Raw genomic sequence first — 18128 nt, 5'->3', positions numbered from 1 at the left:
ACCAAAGTGCCCAGTTTCCCTCTCCCCTGCCCTCTTCCCTGCCTGCTTCTGGGGCAGACATATTCTCTCTCTCATTCTCTCTCTCTCTCTCTCTCTCTCTCTCTCTCTCTCTCTCTCTCTCTCTCTCTCTCATTTCTCTCCCTCTCCCTCTCTCTCTATCTCTTTCTCATTTCTCTCTCTCCCCCCCTCTCCCACTCCTCTTTGAGACACTGGAAAGTTTCCTGATAGTCTGTCTTTCCAGTCTGCCCTCAGCCATATCTGATTTCTCTTTGGGTTTGACTATTGGGCCTGCAGTCCCAGGATGAGCTCTGTGAGGTCAGATGGCTACTTGTCAGGTGGAGAGACTCAGAGATCAGACCATTAGGCGAGATAGTGGGCTGTGGACTTCCCATCTGCACCACCTCAATCCCAAAACTTTTTCTTTGCAAGACATCCAGGAATGGTTTCTATAAAAGGGGGATTAACGCAGTGGTAGTTACCACCTGTCAGGGTAAAAGGGCACATTTTGAGATTAAATTAGAGAGTGAGTAGATGGACACACAGACCTTGAAATCTTAACCTTTAAGTCACTGAGGATGGTACAATGATTACAATATTATTGTGTCTCTAGCATTCGGGCTGATGGATGGCAAAGGAAAACGCTTGATTTAAAAACACACCTACACACATAGAGAAAACCCCCTCAATTTGGCACCATGGGTAAAAGGCTCTCCTTTCTGTCTTTACCATTCATCTACTATGAGTGTGTTACAAAATCTAAGCTCTGTGTTCCACAGGAAACCAAGAGATAGTGAAAGCACGTGTCTGACAATTGGCTAGCCCAATTAGATCCCTGTCACCATATCTGGTCCCCTACCACCTGTGGGAGGCAGACGTTGGGGTCCTCATTTGTGATGGAGGCACAGAGCAGCTTCTGTTAGGTTTGGTGGAATAAATATTTGAAGGGGGTAACCGGAGATGCCATATAGCCGTTATGATGTTATTGATACACAGACTGACGCTATTATGGTGGCTGCCATCCGGCAACATTATCTTTCTGCCTCCCAGGTAACCCGAAGCCACGGTCATTGCCTGGGCATTCTCTGCCCCTGCCACAGGTAACCCAAGCCAGCCAAGAGCTCAGGGAGCTTCCTGTCTCCACAGACAGCATCAGGGAAGGGAGAGCGTGAGACGCCTGCCTGAGATGGATGTTTCTCCAGAAGCTCAAGAGTGAGTTTAGGGGCTGTTGGGCCTCCTCTTTGTATTCTATTTTGGGGCAAACCACCAGAATGTCCTGTTTGGGCTAGAAAATAGCTTTTTTTTTTTAAAGAAGGTTTTCTACTCTAGGCCACTCAGTTAGAGCTAATTCCTAGCTATGAATATGTTCAGAGCTTATTTCTGGCAGTGCTTAGGGGGCCTAAGGGAGGCTGGGGATCGAATACGGGACAGCAGCGTGCAAGGCAAGAGCCTTTCCCACTGTCCCTCTTTCTTTCTCTGTCCCTCTGAAAACAGTGGGAGGAAATTGGAGGTGATCTGAACACTTGACTGACTTTTGTTCCCCCCGCTCAACTTTGCAAATGTCTCCTTGTAGGCCATGTCCACGTGGAAAGCCAGGCTTGCCAAAAGACTGACCTTCCTGCCTGGAAGGATGCACCCTTTTCCTTGCTCTGCCCTGCTGACTTGTTTTGGGAGCACACAGGACAACCCGCCCTTTGATCAACCCAGCGTAGTGGACACACAAGCCACTGTCTGTGGGCAACCATTGTCCAAAGCCAGCCGGCATGCAGGTTCCACGAAAGGGGCGGAAATTGCTCCAGAGCCCTGGCAAGATTCGGGCTCCCATGTGGAGAAAAATGGTGGTACCAGGAAGAATGCAAGTAACCACAACTCTGCACAGCCTGCCCAGCACCCCCAGGATTTGCCTGGCCCCCTGGATGGAGAAGCAGCTACTTTTCAGACGTCCATTCCCCGACCATCCATCATTGAAATGCCAACGGTGAGTGGGTACCCAGCTCTCAGAGAATGAACAGGGTTGGAGGACAGTTCTAGTCATTTAGAGAAATACCTTCCAGAAATCATCTTGTCATATTAGTGATGGATTAGACACAGAAGAAAGTGGTCATTAGGGAAAGGAAGGATGTAAGGTCTAGAGATGCTCAATGGCACAGGAGGGAGGTTACGTGAAACACTACAAACCAACCCCTCCAAAATGCATTGTTCCCCAAGATGATAGGTTATCTGTGGCCAAGGGTCAGTTCCATGCTCAAGAATCAGCCAGTCTGGGCCAGCATCATTGTTTATCTGCAAGTGAATTTATTTCTCTGAAAAGCCACTCTCTAAAAGCTCTCAAGAAAGGGCCTCTGTTTAGAGAGCACTGTCCCATGAGACAAGACATCCAGAAATTTAAAATTGGTGAGCATTTTATGTTGAGCCAAGAACAAAGAAACTACTTAGAAATCTGCTTGATTTTTTTTGTTTGTTTGTTTTGTTTTGTTTTTGGGTCACACCCGGTGGCATCAGGGGCCACTCCTGGCTCTGCGCTCAGAAATTGCTCCTGGCAGGTTCAGGGGACCATATGGGATGCCGGGATTCAAACCATCGTCCTGGATATATTGTGTGCAAGGCAAACACCCTACTGCTGTGCTATCTCTCCAGCCTCCAGAAATATGCTTCTAATGCAAATGTTTCTGTGACTTCACTGTGACTTCAGGGTGGGAGAGGGTAGTTAATTAATTGGCTAAAAACAGATATTGCTGTTTGAAGAGGCATGCACTTAAATTTTTTATTTTATTCTTTTTGTTTTGTTTTGATTTGGTTTTTAGGTCACACCTGGTGACACTCGGGGGGCTACTCCCAGCTATGTGCTCAGAAATCGCTCCTGGCTTGGGGACCATATGGGACACGGGGGATCGAACTGCAGTCCATCCTAAGTCAGTTGAGTGCAAGGCAAATACCCTACCTCTGCACCACCCTTCCATCTCCTTTATCTTATTCTTTCTTAACATTTTTTTTTCTTACTGTGGGGGCCAGTCCTGGTGTGTTAAGCTGGGTAGAACTTAGGTGTTGCCAAGGCATTGAGTAGGGGAGTATGAAGGTAGAAGCCAGGGTCTCACATGTGCAAAGTTATTCGATTTTTAGTTGATGTTCACAGCTACATGAAGATGCTTTTAGGAGCCCTGCTGAATTTGAGCTGAATGGATCTCAGAGCCAAGTTTGTATTGCTTGCACCCTCAGTGAACTAATGATGCTGAGTTTTAGCAAGCTGAAGTTTAACAAACTAGCAGTTGGAAAGTTTCCAGCAACTGGCAACACGCCCTGCAGGGCCAAGCATTGAGGCACAAAGCGTCCATTCGGTTCTTTCTGTTTGGCATTTGTGAAGCATTAGCTCAATGCTAATTCATGGATTGAAATACGAGAAGCATCAATGGCTACTGTGCATTTGTTAGGAGCAAAGCCAAGCAAAGTGGACTCAGAGGTTGGGCAGGCCTCACTTTACAGGGCCAAGTATGAGGGTCTTAAAGATGGACCTACAGGATCCATTGACTTCTGCCTTATGCGTGCTAGCCTAGGATGGACTGTGGTTCGATTCCCCCAGCATCCAATATGGACCCCCAAGCCAGGAGTGATTTCTGAGCGCATAGCCAGGAGTAACCCCTCAGCATCACCGGGTGTGGCCCAAAAACCAAACCAAAAGAAAAGGGAGGGGCAGAGGAAAGTCATGCTCGGGTTCTATTCCAGGACCTAATATGGTTCCCCAAGGCCCTAGGAGTGATCCCTGAGCACAGCGCCAGTAGTAAACCCTTATGAGCATTGGCAGGTATGGTCCAAAAACGAAAACGCTAACAATAAAACCTGAAACCTAGGAGGCCTGTTTGACTTTGAGGACCAGTTGTCAGGGTTGCTGAACCTGCTGTGGGTTTCCTCTGAAAAAGTGTGCCCAGAAACAGAAAGGGGAGTCTGAACCTAGTGATGAGCAGAGGAAGAGAAGCTTCACTTTATTGTAGGTGATAGCCATAACCCAACATTACCATGTCAGTTTCCAGGACCCAGGGTCTTAGACACATTCAAGTTATGGCTTTCCATTTATGTGTGTGTTTTTTTTCCATTAATTTTAGCAACAGATGGTAAGAAATGTCAGTGTACAAGTCTTTCACCTCTGAGGTTAAATATGCTTAAGTGTTAGTTTTTAAAAATGTGCTGATTAATGAATTGTTTTCTCGATTTCCCTTTCAGCATTTTCATGCTTGTACATAGAAATGTAATTATTATTGTACATGCCTTTTGTATTTTGCAATTTGGCTGGAGTTATTCATTTGAATGGGTATGTATATGTAAGATTGGTTTTCTGCTATAATTATAATCATATCATCTGTGAACAGAGATAATTTTACTTTTCTTTTCCAGCCGGGAGGCCTTTTGTTTATATTTCTTATCTAATTATACTGACTGGAATTTCCAATAAGGTGCAGCAATAGTCTGTTAAATGGAGGAGGCAAAAGTGAGTGTCCTCAGGTTTTTCTTCCTATTAGAAGGGAAGGATATTAGTCCTATCTTTGTCAAATACAATAGTAATGGGGGTGTTAAACACACTATTAAATTATTTGAAGTAGTTTCTCCTTCTATTCCTAGTTTGTTGATTTTTTTTTCAATAAAAGGCACATTATTTTGTTTGGGGGCTACAAATGGTGGTGCTTGGGTGTTACTCTGGACTCTGTGCTTCAAGGAATGCTCCAGTAGGCCTCAGGGGACCATGCAGTGGTGCAGTGCAGGGGATTGAACCCAAAGCTATAGATATGCAAAAGTAAATGCTCTGTTACTAAGTCTCATCCTTGGTCTGCAAGGTCTGACATTTTGTCAATGGTTTTTTTATCTGTATGGACTGATATTTTAATTCCCTTTATCTTGTTAGTATGGTTGTTACATTGATTGATTTGGGGGGAAGTAAGTTGTATCTATCATTCTTGCTTTCACTCGGTCATAGTCATCCTCTTATTACATTATGAAAATCTGTTTGCGAATGGTTTGTTTCAGATTTTCTATGAAAAATCATTAGGGATATGAATCAAGTTGTCATGTCTGTCTACCGTGGCTAACTGGAAATGCTGGGCTCACTGTGTGGATTAGAACATGTTCCTATTTCAATATTTGCAAGGATTTGCCAAGGATTGGTGTTCATGGTTGACCAGACACACAATCTGGCCCCAAGTTTTTCTGTGTTTGAATGGTTTTGATTACTGATGTACTTGTTATTTATAGATCCACCCCAATTTTCTAGTTTTTCAAGATTCATTTGGGGGTAATGGAGGTGCTTTATGATGACTGTTGGAGTTGCTTTGGCTGCCACACGGCCTCTGTACATGGAACTGCTCCCAGCTCTGTGCGTGGGAGTCACTTTAGGTCATGTTTGGGGGAACCATGTGGTACCGGGGATTGAATCGGAGCCTCTTGCATTCATGTCTGTGCCCCCTATTGAGCTGTGTTTCCAGGCCCTAGAGGAAATAGTTGAATAGGATCACCAAGGTGTAATCGCTGGAATCAGAGTAACCACTTACCGAGTGTGGTTGAGAGAGAGTGTGCGTGAGAGAATGAGAAAGCAAGAGAGCCATGCTAAGCACTTCACGTGGCTTATCTCATTTGATGCTTCTAATGTTCTACCAGTGAGAGCTCCTGGCAATACCAAGCACCCCTCTGCTCAAAAGCCTCCTCTGGCTTCCTATTTCTCTCTACTATAAGTCCAGGCCTAACCAGTATCCCTCCCCCATGTCTTATAAAATAAAACATCCCCCTACCCTTCCCTGAACTCTCCTTCTAAATGTCTTCCAGTTAGCTAAGGCACATTCAGCAGAGCTGAGACCCTGATCCATTTCCTCCAAGAATGTTCACATGAGGGCCGGAGAGATAGCACCGTGGTAGGGTGATTGCCTTGCACTCCGACAACCCAGGAGGGATGGTGGTTCAATTCCCGGCATCCTATATGGTCCCCTTAGCTAGGGGTGATTTCTGACTATAGAGCAAGGAGTAACTCCTGAGCACCACCAAGTGTGACCCAAAAACAAAAGCAAAGAAAAAATAGAAAAGAATGTCCACATGAGTGTCCCCGTCATCAGACTAGGAAGTGCGTATTAGTTTATTCCTGTGTCCTGCTTGGGCAGAGCTGAACACGATCCCCAATCACCCCAGTTCTGCTTCACCTAACCCCAGAGTGCTCATTTCTCTGCACTGACACTTTGGACTCAGAGTCCTAAGTCCTGCCATGGCTGAATGAGCTGACTTTCAGCTCCCTTAGCCACTACATTAAGGCCAAGCTCTTTGCAATCAGGCATTGAAGACATTTTCTATGATCAGAAAAGTTCTTGGCCAAATGCTCATCCCAAGAGGTAACTGATCTTGTTCAATCAACCTATTTTTTAATGTCCTAAAATGGTATTGAACTCAAGTTTGGGGTGGGGGGGGGTTTCATCTGTAAACTGCAATGTCAAATGATGTATATTGTCAGTGGTACAAACATCTACCCCACTCCCCCCATGCCATCCAAATCTGCATCTCTCTTATTGAAAGACATATCAGGGAGGTAACTCTGTACTTTTTATTTTCTACAAAAAATCCTGAATTTCATGGTGGGGGGGTGACATGGATAGGGGCCTCCCAAGGGGTACTTAGGGTCCCCAAGGCCCTTTTGGGCTAACCTGGTACTTGTCAAACCTATGTATAATTGCAGGTGCCAGAAGGTGAGATGCGTAATACTTAGGCCCTGCAGTGCCAGGGTTCACCAGGGCCATCACTATGGTGCTCTGGGGACTCTAGGTCTGTACCCAATAATTCTGGGGGGCGTTGTGTGGTTCTGGGGATCAAAGCAGGGTCTACCACATGCAAGGAAGTGCCTGAGCTCCTGTCCTATCTCTCTGGTCTTGGCAACTCTTCTTTAGAATAAAATCTTTAGATTGGAGGATAGTACAAGTAGAGGGACTGGAGTCCTGGCACCCCATGAGTTCCCCACAAGTACTGCTAGATGTGGATCTCTGAGCACAGAGCCAGGAGTAAACCCTGAATACTGCTAAGTCTGACCCCCAAAACCAAAATTTTAAAAAATAGAATGAAATCTCTTTCTTTTTCCTATGGGCCTGCATAGATGATGGCAAAATTTGAAGCTGATTAGAATAACAAATGATTCAATTAATGGACCTCTCTGCTAGACAGACACGTGGACATCAACAGCTTCACAGGAAGCTACTCTGAAATTCCTGCAATTTGAGTTTCATTTCTGAGTTCCTGTACATGATTCCAAATGCAATCACTGGCTACCCTTTTTCTGGTAAAGAGGAAATTGCCACCTGCAGGAAACCCTGTGTTCCTGAGTAGCCCCTGTGTTCCCAGTGTGAAGCTTCATCTGTCAAAAAATGAGAAACAGGGACCAGAGTGACAGCACAGTGGTAGGGCGTTTGCCTTGCACATGGCTGACCTGTGATGAATCTGGGTTTGATCCCCGACATCCCATATGGTCCCCAAGCCTTTTAGGAGTGATTTCTGATCACAGAGCCAGGAGTAACCCCTAAGTTCTGCCGGGTGTGGCCCCAAAACAAACAAACAAAAGATGAGAAATAGAAACAGTGGGTTCTAATAGTGTCTATTCTCCCAGAACTCCTCTGGCAGAAATTTCCAGTCCAGAGATTTGATTATATCCCAACTAGAAAAGAGAGATGAGAGAAAGAGGTGATAGAGAGACAGAGAGGAGAGTGAGAGACAGAGAGAAAAAGAGAGACAGAGACAGAGTGACAGAGGAGAAAGAAAGCTTCTCTTAGAATGAGAAAAAAGACATTTCCTCACCAAACCGTGAGTGTTTATATATATAGTCTTTACCTCTGAACTCACCCACAGGGCCCTGCAGAAGACAAACTTCCAGCCATTAGAGCTCAGACACTCACAGACCCCAGACTGAGAAAGGCAGAGGCAGGTCTGTGGACTCAGCATCTGTTTCTGGTTCATCAGAGGTAATCTGGCAACTGGCCCATGACCCACTGGATCCTTTGTCCTCTTCATCACAGGTGGTGGTCAAAGAACAGTTTGCCTGGGGTCATACGACCCAAGTGTAATCAGGAGTGTGGAACCCAGGAGCCAAGGGGAAGGTGCCAAATTCATTGACAAAACCCAGAGTGCTGGCCTGGCTGACCTCTTCATTATATAACATGGGATTGTATTTCAATATAAAAAAAAACCCCAACAACCATCTAAAATTCCAGGATTTCATTGCATGGGCATGCTGGCAACATTTGTATTATTTCTCTGCAGGCACCGCTGGTGTGGCTAGGATCAATGAACTGGGTCAGTTTTGGGAATCTGGAGGCTTGTCTCCAGAGCTAGGCTGTGCTAATAGGAGCTGATCTGCCTGGAGTTTAGCACTCTGGGTTCCTCAGCTCCAAGGAAAACAGTCCAGAAAATTTGCGCTTTTTTTTTTCCACGATTAGATCCACACACTTGGTTCTGTAATTCCACCCAAGGCAAAGAGCGCATTTGGAAATTTGGGGGTAATTTGAGGAGGAGGGAAGTCTGTAAAAATAGGGGTGTCAGAATAGCTTTGGGGAGCACTTATGATGTGATGGGGAAACCGGTCTGTGGGGTTTCTCATGTTCAGCCAATGGAAAATGGCCACAATGCATCTTGGAACTCCTAGACACAGACACCGTTTGGTCACATGTAGCAAAGGAAGAATTTCTCTCCAACGGCCACATGCTTAAGGATAGTCCATGTAAGCAGCTTAAAACTTAAATTGTGGGAGCAGAGCCAGAGAACAGTGGGGAAGGCTCTTTCTTTGCATGTAGCCCACCTACGTTCAATCCTCAGCATCCGTATAGTCTCCAAAGTCCTGCCAAAAGTGATCCCTGAGTGTAAAGCTAGGAGTAAGCCCTAATTGCTGCCATTGGTGGCCCAAAAACAGCCACCACAAAACCCCTAAATAAATGAAATAAAATATATTATTCAGACTTAAAAAAAAAAAAAAGAAGGCAATTCTGTCATGGGAAAGTAGGGATGAAGGTGGAGACACACATACTGCATGATTTCAGTTACAAGTGGAATCTTAAAAAAGTCCTACTCATAGGTAACAGCTGTTGCTAGAAACTTGGGAGGCAGGTGAGGGGGCCAGGGTTGTCCATTGTGTAAAGAGGCCTCGACTTCTTTCTCCACTCAATGGATGGTGGACGGTTATGCCATTTCCATATCTGAATTTGTAGAGTATTTTAGAGGAGATCCTCACTAGCAGAGTTGGACAAAGGAGAAAAAGGGATGAGAGCCCCACAAACCAGGTGATGGGATGCATCCACTCAGTGAGTCAGGTGATCTCATAGCCATCTCCAAGGCTACCTCATTCTCTGCTCAACTGCCTCCATGTAGCAAGCCGCAAGCCACAGAAAACCCGATGTTGACTGTCTGCAGAATTAGATCACTTGAAAACAAGCCCTAAACAGTTGTGAGGAAAAATGAAGTCAGGAAATTTGCTTATTCCTGAATTGATATGGAAAGAATTATGCTGAGCTAAATGAGTCAGAGGGAGAGGAATAGACATAGAATGATCAGATTCACAAAAAGATAGTATGGTAATAATATCCAGAGACAACAGAGACAAGGACCAGGAGGACCAATCTACGGTAGGAAGCTTGTCACAAAGAGTGGAGGAGTGCTGTTAGGGGAGAGAAGGGACTACTATGACAATAATAGTTGGAAATGATCGCTCTGGACAGAATCTGGGTGCAGAAAAGAGGTAAAGTGATGCATGATACCCCTTTTCTAACAATATTGCAAACCACAGGGGAAAAAAGGAAGAGAAAGATTAAGAGAGATAGACAGAGGTAAAATGTCTGCCCTAGAGGCAGGCAGGGGAGGGATGGGGGAAGGAGAAAAACGGGGGAAATTGGTGACAGGAAATGTGCACTGGTGAAGGGTGTTGTACATCATATGACAGAAACTCAATCATGAATAGCTTGGTATATCTCATGGTAATTTAATCAAATAATTTAGTTATTCACAACAACAACAATTGTAAAAAAATACTTCCGAGACAGGGCACCACTAGCATTGTTTGCTTCATCCTGTCACAGATGTCACAGTCTTTTAGCCATCCCTAATCTCGCCACCTTTGACAAGTGACATCCTTGGCAGTTATGAAATGATGTTGATAGCAGTTGACTCTTTGCTCTTGCGTCCCCTCTTATCCCCCCACCCCAAATCCCATTTTGAGTAGTTCTTGAGACTCTCCTGTTCTGACACCATCTTGTACCCTGGACTGGCCAGATCTCAGGTGACCAACTTCCAAGCGCTTGGCCAGCCCAGGCCAGCCCAGTGCAGGATAGTTGGTTTGTCTTTTGCTTTCTTCTGTCTCTTCTCAACCAGAAATCATGCAGCCTCCTTGTGGGTCCCCAGGGTAGTCATAGGTCACAGGTACAAGTCATGTTAATGACACTGGGGGTGCCCCAGGAAGGAAGTGAGGTTGGAAGGGGCCATGGCTGGGAAAGGCGATGTCTCAGAGCTCCAGCCCTCTTGGGGGAAGAAGCCAAAGATTTGTGCTGTGGCTTTTGTTCCTTGATCTTGGTGTTGCTTCCTGACTTCTCAGGTGGCTCATCCCTCCCAGGAAGATGAGCTGGAACCATGCCCTGGCTCTCTAGTCTTCTCTAGGGCTGCTAGATCTTTTGGTTCACAAAGGTCTGACCAGGTTTATTTTTACACCTCACTTTGAGGAAAGGCAGGACTGAAATCCAGGCCAACTGGCATTTGAACAAGGTCACACAGTCCCTTCAGGACTTGCTGAGCCTTGGTTGTTCTCGGCACATTTACCTGGTTTCCTTTGTGGTACATGTAGGTCAGTAAATATGGTTCCTTTGGAACCTCTGGGTGTTCTAAAGAGGTAGAGTAGCTACCAGCAACAGAAGTGAACTGGTTGATCAAAATACAGGTGGTCAAAGGATACCTGGGAGGTCTATAGAATCCCCAGGAGAAAACAGACTTGGGCTGTGGGTTATAGCACCCCAACCTTGCTGCAGAAGTGTAGAGAGTTCCACAGCCCTGCTAAACATCAACAATGCATGAGAACCTGAGGCTGACTAATTCTGGAAACTGGACATAGCTACTGACACAGATTTTGTGGTTCTGAAAAGGGGGCAATTCTCATAATGTCCATGGTGGTTGCTTCCCAAACTATACAGTAAGGCCTTCCCAGGGAATGGCTGGGGTTAATAGGCAATACAGATAAGATGGGAGTGTGGACAATTGTCATGCTCCCTTTGGAGTGGGAGGCAGGCAAGAACTTTCCTATATGTTTGAACAGGGTTCAGATACTGGTGTGAGAAAAATAATGACACAGACATGACCCTCAGACAGCTTTTCTCACTGTGTCTGCAGCCTCAGCCTGAAGACATTCATTCACTCAACATACTTTGGCAAAATACTTGGGAAGAGTCAAGGATTGGAGTTCCTTCTAGGGTGAGAGTGTAGAGGAGCAGGTCTAGAGATAAAGGAGAAAAACCTTCTCAAGGCTAGGAGGAAAGGTAGAAAATAAGACCAAACACAAAATAAAAGGTGAGGTTGGGGCTGCAGTGCCAGGAAGTACTTCCAGGCAGAACCAGAGAAGGTGCCACATAAATGGAATTGGAATCTTGGATGACAAGAGGCAGTTGTTAGCCAAAGGTGGTAGAAGGTGTTAGAGGGAGGGAATCTTCACATGGTTGTAAGGAGGTGCTTGCTGGGCATTGGGGTGGGTGGACAGATAGGCAGACATAAATCCTAAGAGCTTTGCATGCCTTACTGAGGAGTTTGAATTTTGTATAGAGAGCATGGTCACCTTAGGGAATCTTAAGGAAAATTGTTTTATGGGACTGAGACAATCACCCCAGGAGTGATTCCTGAGTATAGAGCCAGGAGTAAGCTCTGAACATCCCTAGGTGTAGACTCGTTCCCTCCCGTCCACCCCTGACAAAGGAAACTCATTTTAGAAGCATCACTTTGTCATGGAAAATTAATTGCAAGGGAGAAGATTAAAGGTCAAGAGGCCCCCAGGGAAGTTCCTGGGGGAATCTAGGAGAGAAATAATGACAGAGATTCAAGGAGGACAAAGTTGAGGAGAGGCCTGGGAGGTAGAAGTGACAGAATTTGATTAACACACTGACACAGTGTGACTCACAGGTCATTCACACAGGAATGGGGTTTAATTAACACTCATTGCAGTGCAGCATTGATATACTTACATATGGGGCTTATTAGAGAAGTGGATTGTCTTCTAGCCTCATGGGCTGGGCAGATACGGGGAAGTGATGGATTTCGAGGTGGAGAGACAGTGTGTTTGATTTTGGACAAGCTGACTTGGGACAATTTGAAGGTGATGGATTGTTCACATTGCTGGGAAGCAGTGGAAATATGGGGTTTAGGAAAGGACGAAATGTGGGGTTCAGGAAAAGCAGGTCAAACTGACAAGTGTCAGATGCCAGCACCATTTTGGTAATTACTGAGCCCAGAAGTGACTGAAGTCACATGAGGAGAACCTCCAATAAGACAGTGAAAGGGACCCTGCACAGACATGGGTCAACCCATGTGCTTGACAAACTGCATGCTAGAGGAACAGAAGAACACAAGATGCAAAGGTGGGAATAAAGCCAGAAGAGGGAGGAGGAAGTCAAAGAAAGAGAGGAGGAAGAAGGAAGAGAAAGTAGAAAGATCAAGCAAGAGACACAGGACTTCAAAGGGCCTTTGATTTGGGCATAAAGACATCACCAGTGACCTTTATGTTTCCATGGTGCGGTGGCTCTGAAGGTCACAGGGAGCCTGAGAGAGAAGGGAGTGAGACGTGTCTAACAGTTTTCTACAAGTTGGATTATGCAAGAGCAGGAAATAGATCAGGCCAGAGCTCAGGGATAAGGACCCTGAGGAATATGCTCACTTCTTAACTCTCTTTCCAGAATTTCATTACTGAGCCTCATGCTGACCTTTGAGTGCCTATAATCTACTGCCATCCCCATTTTTTATGTCCTCTCAGCCAATTGGCACAGAACGATCTAGTTGAGTGGCCCAGGGAGGGACTAATTTTAGGCACAAATGATGTCAAGTGATGTCACCAAAACTGTCTTGTTCTTTTCTTCATCCAGCTCCCTTTCCTCAGGATCTGTACAGGGATTTGCCTTGTGGTAGTACTCAATAGCTTTAGGGTTACTATTCTACAACTGTCTATTGTTAGGAGGGTCCCCATTCCCAAGTCATCCTAAAGAAATCCTACATTTTACACCTTGTGCATCCTAGTTGTTTCTAGGTTTGATTGCCTGTGTTCAGAGGAATGAACTTCCTTCCTTCCTGTCTTCCTTCCTTCCTTCCTTCTTTCTTTCCTTCCTTCCTTCTTCCTCCCTTCCTCTCTTCCTCCCTTCCTCTCTTCCTCCCTTCCTCTCTTCCTCCCTCCCTCCCTCTCACCCTCCCTTCCTTCCTCCTTTCCTCCTTTCTTTCCTCCCTCCCTCCCTCTGTTCCTCCCTCCGTTCCTCCCTCCCTCCCTCCCTCCCTTCTTCCCTTCCTTCCTCCCTCCCTCCTTCCTTCCCTTCTTGCCATCCTTCCTTCCTCCCTCCCTACCTTCCTCCCTTCCTTCCTTCCTCCCTTCCTTTCTTCATTCCTTCCTTCCTTTCTTCCCTCCTTCCTTTCCCTCTTTCTCTTCTTTCCTTCTTAAGCCTACTTTGCTTCAGTCAATATCCTAGGTACTGTTGATTGGTCAGACCTAAATCAATAAGAAAGTTAGCAGAGAGAAAAGAATGAAGAAGGATGAAACTAGGTGTCCAGTCCATCCTTTCTCTCAAACATTATGACCTGAGGGGTGTCAGTGGCTCTGAGCACTGTGGCCACAAGAAAGTAAAACTGGATCATGGATACTGGGCAGGAAACACTAAGGTGAGTGTTTCCGGAGCCTGCTCTACCAAGAGGCCACAGTACTTTCCCCCAACACCACAGTGACCTGATCTCTTTCTAGCCCAGTGCTGAGGTGGAGCAGATGGATCTTCAGCCTCTGAGAATTCAGGGCCTCTGTCTCCTCCCTTTGACTCTCTCTGTGTTGGCTTTGATGGGCAGTAAGATGAAACATGATTCTGGTGTTCCCTCTAAGAGGTTCGATAACTTTTCTTAGTCTTTGGAAGCCACCCACCATGTTGGAACCAGAACACCCAAGACCATCATTCTGGAAAAAATGAGCCCAAGGAAAGGAGAAGCTGTGTGGAAAGAGGCCTCAGAGGTCTCAGGGAATGCTTTCCAGTCCCAGCCACCCAGGTAGATATAGCCCAAGAGAGTCATTCCCAAGTAGCAGATCCATGACATTGTGAGCCCAATCAAATAGTTGCTTTCAGTCAGGAGTTTGGGGTTGCTTATTATGCAGCAATAACAACAACAACAATCTCTAGAACAGTCATCGAATAGCACAACAATGTACTCAACTGGAATGTAGCACCCCAACCTATTAAGCCCCATCCATGAGTTTATGTTTGTAGTAGGCTGTTGTTTCAGAGACCATCCTGAGGGTGCTGTTGGCCTCATTCTGTGTTGACTCATTTAGCTTCCTTTTTCAAATGGCCTGTAACATGCTTCAGGCAACCCAGAAATAGGATTTCCCCTGGGAATCCTGAGGGAAGGTTTTGGAACTGAAAGAGTCCCAAGAAAGCTTCTAATTTTACAGAAATTATTTGGAAAGAGAGATAGAGAGACAGAGACAGAGAGAAGAGGAGGTGACGAGCCAGGGCTGTGGTCAGGCAAAGCACCTGGGTCTAGAACCTGCATGATCATTGCTTTCATCACTGTCCAAGGACATTTCTCTGTACAAAGGCATGTACAAAGGCATGCTTTGGATACTTCCAATTTTTCTCTGAAATTCACTTCATTTTTGCCCACCATTCCACTCCAAAACAATTGCTGTTGCACTTGTTTTATTCATCTACTTGAAGATTCTTTTCAAGCCAGCCTGAACTATGGAGCCTTGAGCTTCATTTATTATCTTGGCAAAAAGTGATTTTGATTTTGTTTTTGTTTTTGTTTTTGGGTCACACCCAGCAGTGCTTAGGAGTTACTCCTGGCTCTAGGCTCAAAAATCACCTCTGGCAGGCACAGGGGACCATATGGGATGTCAGGATTTGAACCACTGTCCTTCTGCATGAAAGGCAAATGCCTTACCTCCATGCTATCTCTCCGGCCCTGTGATTTTGATTTTTTAAATTATTTTATTTATTTATATTTTGGTTTTTGGGTCACACCTGGTGGTGCTCAGGGGTTACTCCTGGCTCTGTGCTCAGAAGTCACTCCTGGCAGGCTCGGGGGACCATATGGGATGCTGGGATTCAAACCAGGGTCCGTCCTGTATTGGCTGCATGCAAGGCAAATACCTTATCACTGTGCTATAGCTCTGACCCCTGATTTTGATTTTTTGAGTTTCCACTTCCTATGTTGTAGTACAGACACACCACTCTGGTTGCTGTCCATGTGTGCGTATAAATATTATTCCATTTTACCAGGTTCTATACAAAGCTACATAGGTTCCCCATGGTGAATAAGTCACAGCTGAGAGACAGAGGAAGGAAATACCTAGAAAGAAGCTTTTATCCAGAGACAGGGTTTTTTTCTTCCCAAGATGCTTAGCACATTTTTCAGCATCAGTCAGTGGGAGAAAGTACTCTTAAAGATGGAGTAAACAAACAAAAAAAGATGGAGTAAACAGAAGATGAAAGAGAGAGAGAGAGAAAGAGTTCATAAACAGAAAGTGTGTGTGTGAGTGTATGTGTGTGTGTGTGTGTGTGTGTGTGTGTGTGTGTGTGTGTGTGAGAGAGAGAGAGAGAGAGAGAGAGAGAGAGAGAGAGAGAGAGAGAGAGAGAGAGAGAGAGAGAGAGAGAGAGTTTAGCCTGATAAGCCAGGATAGACCTGGCCCCTCAACCTGGTGAGCATTTTCAGAGTTTCCTCTAATAGGGGCAGGTGTATTTGTCTTAGAACTTTCCCCTAAGTGGACATAAACTGCTTTTTTGCTCCCTGCTGAATGGAAATGCTTTTCTTCATTCTCCTTAGATCTCTCCTCATTCCCTTTTCTCCTCATTTCATTTTGGCTATTTCATTTTATTTAGGAGCAAGCAGAGAACAGAAAAATCGGGTCCACTGCACAGCAGAGAAGAATGGGATGTCTTTTGCAAATGCAATGCCTGGACAAGACCTTGAGACCTTGGCTTCATTCTGCTCTGGAAATTCTTTGGGGCTCCTGGGTTTTCTCTTCCTTCTTAACTTCTCCCCTCACTTCACTTCTGGCTTCTGATGGTTCCTAGAGTTTCACACTCTTTTCTCGGCAATCAGCATGTCCCCCGCTGTCTTGGTCTTGTCGCCTGTTGCCTCAAGTGCATGCAGAGCAGTAATGATGAGGGTGAGAATGAACTCAGCAAAGTTCCAGAAAATTCCACCACTGCTTACACTTTCCCCCACCTTTGCTCTGCCTTCCTTGGACAAACTTTCCTGTCACTTTCATTGAACATCTAATTTTAGATGACACTTTCCAAGCCCCTGACTTGGCTGTCTTAAAATTACTGTACATACTTGTGAGTGGCCATAAATCCCAGTAATAGTTACCCTTGGCTGGAGTTAAAGTAAATTTTTGGAATTCAATAGTCAATGATTTATGATGTTTATACTTAAGAAAAGATTTTTAGTGTGTCTTGGACTTAGGAAATGGCATTGATTTGTAGAGTCAGTGGAAGAGAATTGAGTGATAATGGGGTTTGCTTTTGTTTCTCTTTCTTCTTTTTTTTTTGTAGCAGATTTATAGTGCTTATATTAAACATTGTTCAAGGAGTATAAGAGGAAGTTGAAGAATATATAAAAGAATAGGTTTAAAGTTTAAAAGTATTAAAGTTCATAAGAAATTTATCCCAAAGGGTTAGATATATTCCTTAAACTAAGGAGTAGGGGGCCAGAGAAAAAACTTCTCATATCATCACAGAACTATTCATACCTACTAAAAGCAACTTGGTGAGTTTTTAATTATTATTATTATTATTGTCTTTGGGCCACACTTGATTGCATTCAAGTTTACTCCTTGCTCTGCATCCAGGGTTATCACTCCTAGCAGCCTCAGGGGACCATATGGGATGCTGGGGATCAAATCTGGGTCAGCCGCGTGCAAGGCAAATGCCCTCTCATGCTATCTATCACTCCTGCCCTAAATTGGCAAGTTTATATAACTTGAGAAGCAGTACAGAGTAAGCCTTGACTATTGAGCTATGTCACCAACCCCATAATATCATTTTATTGCTGAATAATAGTCACTGCATTATAGTAGCATCCTTGGGTACTCCACTCACTAGCTGATAAGACATTTGGATTATGACATACAACAGTACCATCTTGCAGAGAATCCCTTTAGATTATCTGAAACATCAGGTTTGTATGAAATGATGATGTTCTGGGGACCAAAATGCCTTCAGGAATCTGTGAATGAGGCTGAAAAAATCAACAGGAGATGGGATACAGCAGGGTCAATTCCATCTCCATCAACTTGACCTGGGGCTCTTGGGGAAAGACACATATTCTCTTTGGTGAAATGTTAGTATAGAGGCTGTGAACATTTGAAACAGTCCTCTATGCACTTCAAGCAATTATCTGGTTCCTAAAAAAGCAAATATTTTATTATATATCATACAATTATAATTCCCATGATTTTCAGAAACAAAATTATAGCATGCAGAATATTTATTTTTTGGGGGGTATGCCGTATCTGGTGGTGCTCAGGGCTTACTCCCAGTTCTGGAGTGACCCCTGGTGATATTTGGGGACCATATGCAGTGATGAGGTAGAACTGGGGTCAACCATAGTCAAGGCAAACACCTTACCCCCAAACTATCTCTCAAAACTAAAACTATAAAACAAAACAAAAACAAAAACTATAAAGCAGGGGCTAGAGAACTAGTACAGCAGGTAAGGCATCTGCCTTGCATATAATTGACCTGGGATTCAATCACCAACATCCTGTATGATTTTCCCTGAACAATGAATCATTCCTAAGCCCAGAGCCAGGAGGAACCCCTCGGTTCCTGGCTTCCAAACCAAAGATAAAATAAAATTAAAAAAACTGTTTGGGAGTTATTGTATTCATGGTATCATGTTGTCTTCTCTCTTAG

The 18128-nt window shown here is 44.8% G+C and overlaps 1 protein-coding gene across 1 annotated transcript in view; it reads left to right on the top strand.

The window, feature by feature from the left end:
- The first annotated feature begins 1573 nt into the window (after positions 1-1573).
- The window catches only part of FAM107B (family with sequence similarity 107 member B), a 124821-nt gene continuing 108266 nt past the window's right edge, over positions 1574-18128 (top strand). The window contains exons 1-2 of the mRNA XM_049777812.1: positions 1574-1975; positions 12649-12667. Of these exons, the coding sequence (XP_049633769.1) occupies positions 1574-1975; positions 12649-12667 (421 nt within the window). The remainder of the gene's footprint in view (positions 1976-12648; positions 12668-18128) is intronic.

The sequence above is a fragment of the Suncus etruscus genome, chromosome 7 (assembly GCF_024139225.1).
Source record: "Suncus etruscus isolate mSunEtr1 chromosome 7, mSunEtr1.pri.cur, whole genome shotgun sequence".
NCBI lineage: Eukaryota > Metazoa > Chordata > Mammalia > Eulipotyphla > Soricidae > Suncus > Suncus etruscus.
Note: the sequence above shows the minus strand (reverse complement) of the source record. Positions and strands in the feature narration are given on the sequence as shown.